Raw genomic sequence first — 16,208 nt, 5'->3', positions numbered from 1 at the left:
TTGTGACAAATAAAACGGCAAAATATTTTATTTTGACCACAAGATAAATAAGAGTACAATAAAATAAATGTACATATTTTTATTGTTACAATATTGATTCATATTTTCTAAACTAATATTATAAAAAGAGTACAATAAAACAAATTTACATATTTTTATTGTTACAATAAATAATCATATATTGATTCATATTTTCTAAACTAATATTATGTCTTCTATCTGTTAATATTTGTTTATAGGCAGAAAAAGATCTCTCAACGTCACAAGATGTAATTGGGGCATATTTAAACTTTGCTATTAGAGACGGATCCATATTAATATTTTCATCGAAGTTTCCAAAATTGATTATATTATTTATTGAACGCAATAAAGTGAAACCCTCATTTTTGTTTAAAACGTCATCAAGTTTATCTTTAATTTTTACTCCAATTTCCCCATTCAGATTTGTTATTTTCTGTTTAACCGAATCAACAATAGACATACTATTGTGAAGACATAAATTTTGAGCCTCTAATTTTGTAATTGAACTTTCAATGATATCGAAATTCGATTTTATATACAACAATTGATTTTTAATAGACTTTTCTTTAAAAATATTTTGACAGTTATCAATAGCGGTACAAGTCGGATCAAAACTTGAAATAACGCTTTTGATGTCGTCGTAGTGTTCAGATAAAAATATAGCACTTTTAAGCCAAGTTCCCCATCTGGTTAATACTGGTTCTGGTGGTAAAGGAATATCGGGAAGCATCTCCCTATATACCTGTACACGTAGTGGTGCTTTCAGAAATACTTTTTTTACATTATTTATTAAGGTGTTTACATTGGGAAATTCAATTCTAACTTTCTCTGCAACTCTGTTTAGGCCGTGCGCCAAACATGTACAGTGAATTAAATTAGGGAAAAAGATTTTAAGATTGGATGCAGCTTTCATCATATATGAGGCGGCATCACTAAGCATTAATAATATTTTTTCAAATGGTACTTGATCAGGTAAAAAAAAATTTGTTAGGGATTCGTTAACAAATCTAGCTATTGTAGCATAGTTTGTTTTTTCCAAACATTTTACACTAATTAAGTATGAGTTTTTAAAATCGCCAGAGTCGTTAAGAACTCCAACAATTAGATTCGCAATTTGTCGACCCTTTGTATCCGTTGTTTCGTCGACGGAAATCCAAAGATATTCGGCTTTTAACTGATTTTTAATACTCGTCATCACATCTTTGTAACATGCACTGACATATTTTTTCCGAAGAGTTGAAGAACTTGGTATTTGAGCTGGTTTATCTTTAATCTTGCAATAAGTTTTTAAAAAGTTTTGACACGATTTATGTTCTAACTTGTGCAGAGGGATATTGCAGTTCAAAAAATAATGGCATAAATCCTTTGCAAAGGTTTCTTGCCCAACTGACGTATTCTGAATCTGCAAACTGTTCTGTAGAATCTGCTGGCGAGGTTTATTATCATTTTTTGATAGCTTAGTTTGGTGAAGTGAAGTTTTTATGTGTTGAACTACTTGGAATTTCTTTTGACATGGAATCTGGAATATAATGATAATGATGTTTTAGATGTTTTCGTAAATAGATACCTACATTAAAATGATCAAACTTTTTAAACCTCCCCCAATTTTTTTTTATTTCTCAAAGTGAAATTGAAATCGTCAAACAATAAAGTACAGTCAGTGTACCGTAGTATACAGGGTGGGCCACTCTCAACACCTCGCTCTGTATAAGCCAAACCGTTGCGAACTTTAAAAAACAGTTTTTGAAGAAATGGGACGGTTTGTCATTTTAGAATAGACAGACACATAGATGTGCAAAGAAGTTTGATAAGTTTAAAAATCTGTTGAAGTGGAGAACTTACCTTTTTATCACAAATGGTGCAAAACATACTTTCACTGTCGATAACTTTTAGATGATTGTTACTTCCAATCCAACTTCTGAGAAGACTTGATTTTTCCCTTGCTACTTTAGGCATTTTCACAATAATAATAAAATGATTTTTTTACACAGTATAGTCAATAACTTGCAATCACAAAAGTTGAATAATCGGCGATTGATTTAAGACTAACCATTCATAAAATAAAATAATCTATCCTACCCTTAAAATGCTTAAAATTTCGTTTTGGTTGGTTTTCCCAGAATAATTCATAGTTGGCCGACACCAGCAGAAAGTACAGGTAATATTTGTAATGTTATTCAAAATATAATCGGTATTTACTTAGGTAATTTGTAAATTCTGAGAAGTCTATAAATCTTAAATATCCGGATAATGATACCTGCAGCTATAAATAACGCCCATTATGTTTATGGGTACAACAACAAAGGAGCTTAACAGCAAAATATTTACTTTCACATTTTATTTTAATGGATGTTGATGTTACTACATAATATATACCTTATTTTTAAATGGGGTAGAGTAAATTCCCATCAAAATATGCATTTATATGCTCTTAAATCTCCAAATATGCAAGGCATATGCATTTATGAAAAACATGAGAAATATGCAGCATATATATGCATATGCATTTTGCATATAATCCAGTCTTTAGTCATAGGCATTAGAAGTTTATTATACCAGTTATACTTAAAAAATGTAAAGATAAATTTGATATGGGTTAAGAATCATACTGGTATCCAAGGAAATGAAACTGTGGACATGGCTGCTAAACAGGCTTGTGGCTTTGAACAGATAGAGAATGTTTTTACTATTCATGATTTAATTTGTGTATTAAAGAAAGAAGTACGTACAAACTGGGAAAACATTTGGACTACTTTTGTAACAACTTCGACCAATCATTATGCCGATATTCACCCGACCCTTCCAAGAACTATTCCACATATATCTTCGTATAGTATCAGTAGGGCATATGCCACTACCATAACCAGATTAAGATTTAATCATGGATGCTTTCCGGCTCATTTATATAGATTAGGTATCAATAGAACTCCATTTTGTGACTGTGATCATTCTTCTTATGGAGACCTAAATCACGTATTTTTTTCTTGCACTAAATATAAAAATAATACTTCAGTTTTAGTAAACTCGCTCATTTTACGTAATGTACAGTTTCCTACTAGTATTAGTACGTTATTATGCACTTCTGATAAAGAGGTTCTTGATGTACTAATTGATTTCCTGAAACAATCTCAAATTCGTATTTAATCTTAATTAATTAACAAATTAATTAAAATAAAAAAATCTGTGGCTAATGGATTATGTCCGAAGCCAACTACCACTCTGACACACACACATCCCTAAGTTTTGACGAGCAGTTTAATTTTATAAATATATTAATATTTAACTTACCTATAAACAAAGGCCAGTTAGCCTGATTACTATCACGTTTGATGGTCTTTCGTTTTTGACTAATTTCTTGTGCATTATTTATTTGAACCTGTTTTTCTTTGTACAAAATCAATAAGTATGCGAATGTAATGACACCTAAAAACAAACAATAATAATAATATTATCGTATGGCATTTTTGCCGGGGAGATCCTTTCGGATAGGTTCCGGCGCCAATTGCATCTTTAACCCTGTTTCAAGTAGCTAGTGTAGATGCACACTAAGCCCAGGGAGACTAACGACTTTACGTGCCTACCGAAGCATGGTGTACGGCTATAAATAATACATAATATAATACTGTGACGAATTACTGACAATAAATAACAGGTTCCGTCTCGACAGCTCGTTACGTATGGAGGCATCTGGAAGGATGACTCATCAGACGAGCGAGGAAAAGATTTCTCTAAGAAAGATCGCCTACGCATTACTAAAGTTGGGTGGTTCCGTTTTTCTGGAACGTTCAAGAACATGGCTAGTATTTTTGTATTCAATATAAATAAGGATGCAATTTTTAGGAGAGTATTATTTTACCCGTAAGTACGCTACAATACAATAATAAAGTAGGTCGGATACAGATCTTCAAAACCATATTATGGTCGTCAAAAAGGAAGCAAAATTAGCAGTAGCAATAGCTAAAGAAGAAGCGTATACAAATCTATATGATCAACTTGATACCAGGGAAGGCGAAACAAAGATAGGTACCTATATAAATAACCAAACAGAAAGCAAAGAAAGCAAAATATTTCAATCAGATTAGATGTATCCGAGATAAAAAAATAATAAAATACTACTTCATAAAAAGGATGTCAAAACGAGATGGAAAAACTACTTTGACAGTTTATTAAATGAAGAATTTGATAGAAAACCAGTTGAATTAACGGAGACAGTAACAGCAATGGTCACCAAAATAACAAACGAGGAAGTAGTTCAAAAAATAAAGAAAGGAGAAGCAGTTGGATCAGATGATATCTCTGAGGAAGTGTGGAGAGCATTAGGAGAGACAGGAACAAGTTGGCTAATAGGTTTATTTAATAGAATTATAGAAATTGGACAAATACCAGACGAATGGAGAAGCAGCATATTATTACCGCCTATTTACAAAAACAAGAGAGATGTACAACAATGTTAGAGAACTACAGGGCTATAAAACTACTTGAAAATATGGAAGAGAGTAATAATTGATAGACTGATATGTGATGAAACCGAAATATCCGATTATGAATTTGGCTTTATGCAGGATAGATCAACAACAGATGTAATTTTCATTATATAGACCAGGGCGCATCTGTAAAAATATTAGTACATTTGGACGTTGAGAGGTGACTCAAATTTTTTTGCAGAAATTGTTTGAAAATAAATCAAATAATAATATTTGAGTTATCCTCCCTCTCAAAAAGGTCCGGAACATTGTTTAAATAATCAAAATGTCAAAAAATTAAGGAAAAATTCGATTTTTTTCTTGGTTTTTTGATTATAACTTTAAAAGTATTCATTTCCGAGAAAAGTTCTACTCACATAAAAGTTGCGTAATTAAATTTACTACAATATAGAATTGGTTAAACATTTAAAAAATAGTTACCCTTGTTGCAAAATAGCAATAATTGCGAAAAAAAACATACAAAAACAAGTATTCGCATTTTACGTTTTTCAACCATTTATGCTGTACTTTTGACCTTCATATTTGACCCAGAAAAACCTTATGACCTAATAAAATAACACTGTAAATTTTATTAAGATCGGTTAAATAGATTTTGCAAAATAAATTTTGCAATCCAGCTTTCGTAAAAAATATTCATTTTTTCAAAATGTTACAGGACTGAAAATAAAGCAGATAGCAAGTTGAAAATTTTTTTGCGTATAGAAGTGTACTGTACCTTTCATTCGCAATTTTGCAAAATTAAAATCGATTAACACCACGGCGTCAGGAATTTTTTAAATAAACATTAATTATTGGTGCTACGCGCAGGACAGCGGATAGTTTGCTCTAATTGGGCATTGCAATGACCTTTGATAATGATTGATACATTTTAATTTTTATTACATTTCGACATAAATAAATAAATTTGTTTATTGCAAAATAAAAACACATACTCTATCCTTTGAAATAACACTTTTATTAGCAAAACTTTATTTGTTCATATATTTTAACTTAAATAATAAAAGTTTATTATTTTTAAACATATGCAATTGTGTAAACAATATTTCACAAACAATAATAAAATTAGTTTGATTTTTGTGGAATTAAAATATTAAAATACAACAAAATATAGAGTAAGAAAATAATATATTAGATAAAGATTGGAAGAAATTTTGGTGGAAATCAACTTGTGTGAATCGAACACCGCTGTCCTGCGCGTAGCACCAAAAATTATTGTTTATTTCAAAAATTTTCTGACGCCGTGGTAATTAATCGATTTTAATTTTAAAAATTGCATATGAAAGATACAGTACACTTCTATAAGCAAAAAAAAATTTAACTTGCTATCTGCTTTATTTTCAGTCCTGTAACATTTTGAAAAAATGAATTTTTTTTGCGAAAGCTGGATTGCAAAATTTATTTTGCAAAATCTATTAAACCGATCTTAAAAAAATTTACAGTATTGTTTTACTGTATCATAAAGTTTTTCTGGATGAAATATGAAGGTCCTAAGTGTAGCATAAATGGTTGAAAAACGTAAAATGCGAATACTTGTTTTTGTATGTTTTTTTCGCAATTATTGCCATTTTGCAACTAGGGTGACTATTTTTTAAATTTTTAACTAATTTTATATTGTAGGAAATTTAAATACGCAACTTTTATGTCAGTACAACTTTTCTCGGAAATGAATACTTTTAAAGTTATAATCAAAAAACGAAGAAAAAAATCGAATTTTTCCTTAAATTTTTGACATTTTGATTATTTAAACAATGTTCCGGACCTTTTTGAGAGGGAGGATAACTCAAATATTATTATTTGATTTATTTTCAAGCAATTTCTGCAAAAAAATTTGAGTCACCTCTCAACGTCCATCTCAAAACAGATCCGCCCTGGACTAATAAGGCAGTTGATGGAAACATACAGGAATAAAGAAACAAACCCTCATAATATGGTTTTTATTGATCTTGAGAAAGCATAAGCATATAATAGAGTTCTTGATGGGCACTCAATAAAAAAGCAGTCCCCGGTGAATATATAAAGATTGTGAGAGATATGTATGAGGGAGCAACAACTAGTGGTAGAACAGGTCTGGGAGGGACTGATAAATTTCATGTGAAAGTAGGTTTGCACCAAGGCTTGGTGCTTAGTCCTTATTTATTCTGATTAGTTTTGGATCAGATAACAGCGAAACTACAGGATAATCCTTGGTGCTTAATGTATGCTGATGATGTAGTGTTAGTAGGAAATAGTGTAAGCGATTTGGAACTAAAACTGAAACAGGTGAGAAAAAAAAAGGTTTAAACTTAGTAGGGCAAAACAGACTATTTGAAATGTTCATTAAAAGGTGGAGTTACTACAAATAAAATGATATCTTTGGATGGTGAAATGATTGTGAAAAGATAGTTTTAAGTACCTAAGATCGGCATTATAGAGCGATGGATAAATAGATGGAGATGCATGCAGTAGAATTAGAGTTGGATGGATGAAGTAAAAGGAAGTGAGTGGTGTTTTTTGTGATAGAAAAATTCCAATGAAGCTAAAGGTAAAAGTCTATAAAACAGCCATAAGACTGGCTATGATGCATATGGCGGAAATGAGAATGCTTAGATGGATAAGTGGAGTGACAAAAAAGGATAAAATTAAAAATGAGTATATTAGGAGAACTAGAGGGATGGCATCGACTTGTACCATAATGAAGTAGTATAGGTTAAGATGGTTTCGTCATGTGCAAGATCGAGACGTTAATCGCCCAATACGAAAAATTGCTGAACTGCGGTTTCCTGGAAGGAGTAGGAGAGGAAGACCAAAGAAGACTTGAGGGGAGAGGCGTAGGCAGGATATGTCGATAAAAGGGATTAATGTTGATATGAGCCAATATAGAAACTTAGGGAAAAATGCAATTAGGGAAGCCGACCCCGCATAGGGATAGAAGCAAAGAGAATGATGATGATGATGATGATGATGATGATGATGCTCATGATGATGCTCTGCTTCTAGGGATAAACCGCTCCCCTAATACTGTTGAAATGAAATAACTTACCAGGTATACAAGCACCAACTGCAGCCCAAGTAATAATATAACTGGCTTCACTGTTAGAAAAATAATCATATGAATCAGGCTTTGTACAGCTTTCATTTAACCGTTCAACATTCAATGGTAAGAGATGATGATATACTATACCACTAGTAGTAGTAGTAGTAGTGAACTTGCAAGACTTTATTAACAGGTCGTCTGAAGCAATTGGTCCTTTGAAGGGATTTTTTGGAATATCATGTGCATCCATGTGTGTCACCGCCATTATTATGTCATAAACTGATACTCTTCTTATTCTTTCCATCTCATCTGAACTAAACAACCTGAAATGTAACATTTTTTATTAATTGATAAAATGTCCCTCAACAGACGGAGTCTGAAGGTAACTGGGATACAATACAACTCACTACTAAGGAACTAAGGAAGCCACTTATTGACTTATACATGGTGTTTCATTGGGAAAGTAACATACGTTAACTGTAGAAAGAGGACACTTAGTTGGTTTCAAAAATACCATACTTTATGGGTCTTACTTCATTACGAACAAATATACCGGGTGTTTTATCTATTTTGCCATTTTCTTATTTGGTTCATAACTTTTTAACCACTCTGTATATTTATTTTATATCTGGCACGCAAATATTATTTCAAATTACAATCAATTAATTTATTTAAAATTGTTAAAAATCCAGGTCCGGATTAAAAAATATTGGAAAAATGTTCCGACGCAAAAACAACACCCTGTACATTAAATTTTTTTAAAATAGAATTTGCATTTGAAAAGCGGATGATAAACTAAATTTAGTGGTATACTTTGAAATTTCGACAAAATGATTTTTCTGGTCAAATTTTGAATTTGAATTCTGAAATTATGTGAATTGCGAAAGCTCTAAGTAGAAAAAAAAATTGAAATGCGACTTACAACAACTTGTTAACTACACTTTATATTTATTTTATATTTAACACTGAATATTCTTTAAGGTGTCCAATCATTTAATTTAGTTACAATTATAAAAAATCCAGGGCCGCATTAAAAAATATTGGAAAAATGTTCCGATCCAAAAAAACACCCTGTGTATTAATTTTTTTAAAATGGATTTTGCATTTGAAAAGAAGATGAAAAACTAAATTTAGTGGTGTATTTGAAATTTCGGCAAAATGATTTTTCGGGTAAAATTTTGAATTTGTATTATAAAATTACGTGAATTGCGGGAGCTCGAAGTAAAAAAATTAAAATGTGATTTAATTTTATTTAATACCATTATTTAATCTAAATTGGTAAAATGTTAACATTTCAGTGATTTTTTATTATGGCCACAAATAATTCATAACAAATATTCACCTTAAATTAATGCTTTACTTTACTTTTTCGTGTCTGGATCCGACTACAGTTTTTCTGCCCAATATCGGGCTACGTCTACACCCTTTGTATTTGCGAGCCATAAATCATCGAGGGTACACTGTGATGGGCAAAGTCTGCATACTCTCAGATGCTCCACGCTCTGTATTTCCCCACATTCACAAAGTGCGTCGTTATCTGTCTTGATGCCCCATTTAATAAGGTTCTGTTTTACAGGGGCAACACCTGTGCGTATTCGGTTGAGTGTCCGCCAGGTTCTTCAGTCCAGGTTCATTCCATTAGGTCGTTCTGGATGTAGGGGAACAGTTCGGGTGGTTCGACGCTGACATTTCTCATAAACCTTTTCCTTGATTTAAGTCGGCTGATTCCTGGAGGTTCATCAAACCCGTATAATTGGTGCCTTTCATCGAAAGTTTGCCTGAACTTCTCCACATATTGTGAGGCGCATCTATGGTAGTCTGGTGATGCGAATCCAGCTGCCCAGTACAGTAATGGTAGAGGGGTAGGCTTCATACAACCGGTAATTATTCTACATGTTTCATTTAACGCCGTGGTGACTTGTTGGGCGTGTCTAGATCTACCCCAGACGGGACAAGCATATATTCCCCTGTTGAGAAACATAAGGCCTCAGCTGTTGTCTTTAAGACCTGGGGGTTTGCACCCCACTTGCTCCCTACGAGTTTCCGGAGAAGGTTGTTTCTCGTAGAAACCTTTTGTCTTGTGCTCTGACAGTGGAATTTATACGTTAGTGAACGGTCTAGTATCACTCCAAGATATTTGGGCCTATCAGTATGTTCCAAGCGTTGTCCCTCCCAGAAAACCTTCAATTTTACATGCGCCAGATGGTTGTTGAGATGGAATGCACATACTTGGGTTTTAGTAGGGTTTGGCTTTAATGAGTTTTGTTTGTAGTAAGTTGACATCATGTTTAAAGCCTCTTCCATTGTCGACTCTACTTGTGTGAGTGTTTTCCCCTTTACGGCGATACCAAGGTCGTCAGCGTACACAAAACTCTCAGTCTGAGGGTGCATTGGTTGGTCATTGGTGTAGATGTTAAATAGGGACGGCGCCAGAACGCTTCCTTGGGGTAGGCCATTTTTTTGGGTTCTCCATCTGCTCTTCTTTCCATTTTGCACAACGTAGAAGCGTCTATTACACAACAGTGATCTAATGATATTTACCAGGTCATAGTCAAGCACAGTGTTATAGATCAATTTATATTAAATTAATGAATAAATAATGAGTCAACAAAAAATACATAATTTTAATCAACGAACTATCTTAAAAATTAAGAAAAAAGCAGAAAAAAATTGCTGAAAAATAACTTTTGGATATCTAAAGTTTATAACGAGGAAATAAATAGTAGGAAGAACTTCTTGACCGGATTTGAGACGCCTTCCAAGAAACGAAGAATAACCCTGACGAGATTAGGAAGTCAGTTAGACAAATAAATAACAAAAAGAGCAAGACTTTGTCTTCAACAAATCTTTAGCATCAATTACTATAGTTTTGATAAGTTAATTTTTTGGAAAAAAATTTCTGTTTTTTTTTTTAATTTTTAAGATAGTTCGTTGATTAAAGTTATGTAATTTTTGTGGACTTTTTATTATTTATTCATTAATTAAAGGTGAATATTATTTGTTATGAATTATTTGTCGCCATAATAAAAAAAACACTGAAATGTTAACATTTTACCAATTTAGATTAAATAATGGTATTAATTAAAATTAAGTCACATTTTATTTTTTTTTTAAGTTCGAGCTCTCGCAATTCACATAATTTCAAAATTAAAATTTAAAATTTTACCAGAAAAAGTACACCACTAAATTTAGTTTTTCATTCTCTTTTAAATGCAAAATCCATTTAAAAAAAATAATGTACAGGGTGTTGGAACATTTTCCCCATATTTTTTAATCCGACCCTGGATTTTTTATAATTGTAAATAAATTAATTGTTTGGGCACCTTAAATAATATTCGGTGTTAAATATAAAATAAATATACAGTGTGTTTCTTCTTCTTCTTCTACGGCACTACAACCCAAATTGAGCCTTGGCCTCCTTTATTTTTTGCCTCCACCCTTGCTTGTCTGTGGCTGCTCTTCTCCATACACGGACTCCTAAAAGGGCTTGTGCATCGCTGTTTACTGTGTCTTCCCAGCGCTTTCTTGGCTTTCCAACCGGTCTCTTTCCCTGCATTCTAGCATTCAGTGCTCTTTTTGGTAGCCTATCCTCTCCCATTCTTATCACATGCCCGGCCCATTGCAATCTTTGTATTCTAATGAAGTCTGACAAGGGTGTTTCCTTATAGAGTTGATAAAGCTCGTTGTTGTATCGACTTCTGAAGATTCCGTTTTCCCTCACAGGTCCTAGTATTCTCCTCAGTACTTTCCTTTCGAATGTGTCGAGTTTGTTTTTGGATGTTTCTTTCAGGGCCCAGGCTTCACTACCATAGCATGTTATTGGTCGAATTAAAGTTTTATAGATTCTCATCTTTGTGTTAATTTCCAGACCTAGCATTTTTGTTTGTGTTTTTAACTCTGTGTATGTTTCCTGTGCTCCTGTTGATGTTCTCTTGTTCTCTGTTCGGTTGGTTAGTAGGTTTCCTCGTCCAGTTTGCATTTGCCTAACCGCATACTCCAGTGCCAGGTTAAACAATGTTGGGGCCAACCCATCTCCCTGCGAAATTTTGAAAAAGTCTGTCCGGTGGTTTTGTATTTGTACACATGCCTGAGTTTCATCCATTGTGGCTTTAATGAGTCTTATTAGCTTGTGTGGTAATGCCAATTCAGCCAATATATAGTATAGTTTGTTCCTTTTGACTGAGTCGTATGCCTGTTTGAAGTCTACAAACATATTGTGAACATTAATATCGTGTTCCCTTGATTTGCTCAAGATCTGTTTGACTGTAAATATTTGATCCAGTGTCGATCTTCTCCGTCGGAAGCCCGTCTGATACTCTCCAATAATATTTTCTGCTAGTGGTTGGAGCCGCCGGTTTATAATATACGTGAGGACTTTATATGCTGTACATAGTAGAGAGATTCCACGGTAGTTTTTTCACTGGAGTTTGTCTCCTTTTTTATAGATCGGGCATACTATACTTTTCTTCCAGTCGTCGGGTATTTTCTCTTCTTGCCATACGTCTTTGATGAGCGCGTGGATGTGACTTGCTAGGTGGTCGCCACCTACCTTATACAGTTCTGCTGGCATTTCGTCAACTCCCGGAGCTTTATTGTTTTTCTGGGCCTTAATAGCTTCGAGAACTTCCTCTATAGTTGGAGCTTCTACTCCATTATCTACTTCATTCTCTTCTACGTAGTTCATACCCATTTCATCTTCCATGTCTACTTGTGTTCCAAGTAGGGTCTGAAAATAATTCTTCCAGGTTTCTGTAACTTTCTGTTGGTCACTGATTATTTGCCCACTTTCATCTTTACATAGACTTGTTTGAGGTTTATACCCACTTCTTATCTTTTTTAGGTACTCGTAAGCCCCTCTAATTTCATTGTTTTGGAAATTTTCTTCCATTTTTTCTATTTGTCTATTTTCATAGGCTCTCTTTTTCTTTCTACATGTCTTGTCTGCTTTCCGTTTTGCGACTTCAAATAATGTTCGTCTTTCCCGTGTTCTTCTTGTTATGTACATTTTGTGTGCTTCATTTCTTTCCTCTATTGATTGTCTGCACTCGTCATCAAACCATGCTCCCCTTCTCTCCTTTTTCTTGTTTCCCAGGGTGGACGCTGCTGCTGTCAGTACTGCTGTTTTTATATTACTCCATTTGCCCTCTATGGAGTGCAGTTCTAGCGTCCTTAACTCATTTGCGACTTCTTGTTCGAACTTCTCTTTACATTCCTGGATCTTCAGTTTTTCCAGGTCCAGTTTGTTTCTTCTTTTTTGTCTTTCGTTTCTTTCCCTGTTAACTCTGCATCTAAAGGTGGTTTGTAGTAAAAGATGGTCTGATCCACAGCATGCTCCTCGTCTGTTCTCACATCGGAGATACTACTGGCTGCCCTTTTGTCTATCAGCACATGGTCAATTTGATTGGTTGTGGTTCCATCTGGTGAAATTATTTTATGTATGTCTTTAATACAGTGTGTTTAACAAGTTGTAAGTCGTATTTCAATTTTTTCTACTTCGAGCTTTTGCAATTCGCATAATTTCAGAATTCAAATTCAAAATTTCACCAGAAAAATCATTTTGCCGAAAATTCAAAGTATACCACTAAATTTAGTTTTTCATCCCCTTTTCAAATACAAAATCCATTTAAAAAAAAAACTTACATTGTGTTGTTTCTGGGTCGGAACATATCCATTTCCAATATTTTTTTAATCCGGACCTGGATTTTTTAAATCCGGACCTGGATTTTTTACAATTATACATAAATTAATTGATTCTACACCTTAAAGAATATTTTCGTGCAAAATATAAAATAAATATACAGTGTGGTTAAAAAGTTATGAACCAAATAAGAAAATGGCAAAATAAATAAAAAATCTTTGTTATTAACGAAGTAAGACCCATTAAGTATGGTATTTTTGAGACCGCCTAAGTGTCCTCTTTCTACGGTTAACGTATGTTACTTTCTTAATGAAACACCCTCTATACATTGTCATGATTCAGAAATGCTGTGAATGTCTTGGATTGAGACAATACTGTGAACGGACAGGAAAATACACAAATCCAGCACTGTGTTAAGTAGAACTTCTTCATCAGCACTTGAGGGAATACTAGATTCAAAATTGTTTTTATTAGATAATTTGAACCTCTAATCTTACCCGTTTTCCTCGTTTTCAAACCAAAATCGATCTCCATCTCTAATTCTTCTAAACTGGTCTTTGATTATTGTTCTAAACAGTTCACCAGGTCCTTGAGGAGTTGTTTCCATAATACCTCCCACCCATACGTCGATTTTATTTATATCGCCATATAGATCTTTTAACCTTCTTCTAAACTGAAATATTAAAAAAAGACTAAGTTTTCAATCTAATGGCATATAAAACAACATAATGTTACTCTACATCCCACCAGACTGAAAACAATGGAAACCTTCTCTGGTTACACCTCCGTGGCTTCTACAATTTGCCAGCCATACGGATGCTGAGACTAAGGAAGATGAGGGAATTTTACAATTTATAATTCACGTCCTATCTGCTCAGCGCGGTAAAGTTCCAACGAGAATGGTTCCCTTTCTACTCCAATCATAGTAAACATGTAAATCAAAATGAATACCCATTTTCAATTTCGTTGCAATACGAAACTACAGCCTCATCATATTCTAGTTCAATCAGAGAGTGCAGCAAGCACCTCTACCGGTTTCGGTTATTAGTCTTTCATATGGAGGCACATATGCTGCTCTCTCGGTTCTGACCCAACCCAGGATAAACCCCGGCGTACAGTCACGGATTGCAACGAACGAAATGGCAGGTATGCCTTAGCGGGGAGTGAAAAAATATACGTTCAAAATAAGTCCGGATAAACTAACTATAAGTTCTAAGTAACTTTTGTTCTATGCAGTTTTTTTCACTGTCAATACTTTTCGACTTATTTGCGAGTGAAATGTTAGTTTTTCAACAACAAAAACATGATTTTAGACGGTTTTTCGCTAATAACTCAAAAAGTATGTATTTTATGAAAAAAATATTGTTAGCAAAAATATGGCTTAGGTACAAAAAAGTGAAAAAATAGTGTTTGTATGAAGTCTGTAGAACCAGTAGAAGCAGAGTTGTAGCTGGGTCATTCCATTTCAAATCACTCAATTTTGGAGCAAAAAAAATTTTGGACCTCCGATTTGTCTGAAAATTGGTATATAGCTTCTGCGGGACGTAAAAATAAGATATTTAAGGTCAAAAAATCTTCTTCTTCTTTTTTTCTCAAAATGTTATTTTATGCGATTTTACAGTGATTTGGTGTTTATTTATACAAATTTGCATTTTCTATCGTAAAGTATCAATGGAAAACATAATATTTTAATAGAAGGGATTCAAAAATGTCATTATATGGCATTATAACAAGTTACTTTGATTCAAAACAAGCTTTTGATCAAATTTTATAGTGTAGAAAACGTTAAAATACCGTTTTTTAGATATTTCTCCATTCCCAAAATACATCATCATTGATTTGGCTGAAAATTTGCCCACAGATAGACAAAATATAGGAGTTTAAGTGGTGAGAAGGATTTGAATTATATTACAATACCAAAAAAGTTACATGCAATATTATAGTCAAAAATATAGGCGTCTACTGTAAGTAAAATTAACTCGAAAATATCGACCTCACGACAAAAATTGTTAAAAATAAATTGTAATAATTGTAAATAAGATTTATTTGGAACAATTTCAGTTTCTACCATTTTTGTCGAAAAGTTAAAAATGGCGGAGATATTGAGCAAAATAGGTTCTCCTTTAAAATCAAGATGGCGGCTAACGTAACGGAGGAATTCATTCGTGATATTAAATTTAAACTACTATTGACTCTCCTAAAGATCAGAAAAATAATATTTTGGGCAGCTTGGCATTCAAGGTCAAATGCTATCCCGACTGGACTAATATATACTTTTGAGTCTGATATTATTGCATGTAACTTTATTGGTATTGTAATATAATTCAAATCCTACTAACCACTTAAAGTCCTATCTTTTGGCTATCTGTGGGCAAATTTTCAGCCAAATCGATAATGATGTATTTTGGGAATGGAGGAAAATGTAAAAAACGGTATTTTAACGTTTTTTACACTATAAAATTTGATCAAAAACTTGTTTTGATTCAAAATAACTTGTTATGATGCCATATAATGACATTTTTGAGTCCTTTCTATTAAAATATTATGTTTTTCATTGATACTTTACGACAGAAAATGCAAATTTGTTTAAATAAACACAAAATCACTGTAAAATCGCATAAAATAACATTTTGAGAAAAAAAGAAGAAGATTTTTTGACCTTAAATATCTTATTTTTACGTCCCGCAGAAGCTATATACCAATTTTCAGAAAAATCGGAGATCCAAAATTTTTTGCCCGAGTGATTTGACATGGAATGTACCAGCTAATGAAAGGTAGGTTCTTATTCGTTAAGGTCCATATCGTATATTTCAACGTAAAATAACCAAAGAATGAAGCACTTTTAGGGTAAAACTCATCACAAATTTTTGAAATTGATTAGAAAATGCTGTATTTTTGTTTTTTAAGAAGTTCCTAGTAAGCAAGTTACACTCAAAATAAAGTTGCTCCTTTTTTTGGTAAAAAAAATCGTGAAAATCACCCTCCATCCCATTCCATCCCAATTGAAATTAATCGACACTGCTTCACAAGTTACTTTATTTATATATATTGT

The 16,208-nt window shown here is 33.1% G+C and overlaps 2 protein-coding genes across 3 annotated transcripts in view; one reads left to right on the top strand and one right to left on the bottom strand.

Annotated features, from left to right (window-relative positions):
- Window positions 1-16,208, top strand: part of LOC114325142 (protein Abitram) — a 187,100-nt gene that overhangs the window by 101,817 nt on the left and 69,075 nt on the right. The window lies entirely within an intron of this gene.
- The window catches only part of LOC114325141 (dual oxidase 1), a 78,959-nt gene that overhangs the window by 29,642 nt on the left and 33,109 nt on the right, over window positions 1-16,208 (bottom strand). For both annotated transcript variants that reach the window (XM_050663523.1, XM_050663524.1), the window contains 3 exons: window positions 13,654-13,829; window positions 7,525-7,841; window positions 3,310-3,444 (listed from right to left, as the gene is read on the bottom strand). In XM_050663523.1, coding sequence (XP_050519480.1) covers window positions 3,310-3,444; window positions 7,525-7,841; window positions 13,654-13,829 — 628 coding nt within the window. The remainder of the gene's footprint in view (window positions 1-3,309; window positions 3,445-7,524; window positions 7,842-13,653; window positions 13,830-16,208) is intronic.

This window comes from Diabrotica virgifera, chromosome 10, assembly GCF_917563875.1.
Source record: "Diabrotica virgifera virgifera chromosome 10, PGI_DIABVI_V3a".
NCBI lineage: Eukaryota > Metazoa > Arthropoda > Insecta > Coleoptera > Chrysomelidae > Diabrotica > Diabrotica virgifera.
This window is presented reverse-complemented; position numbering and strand designations above follow the sequence as displayed.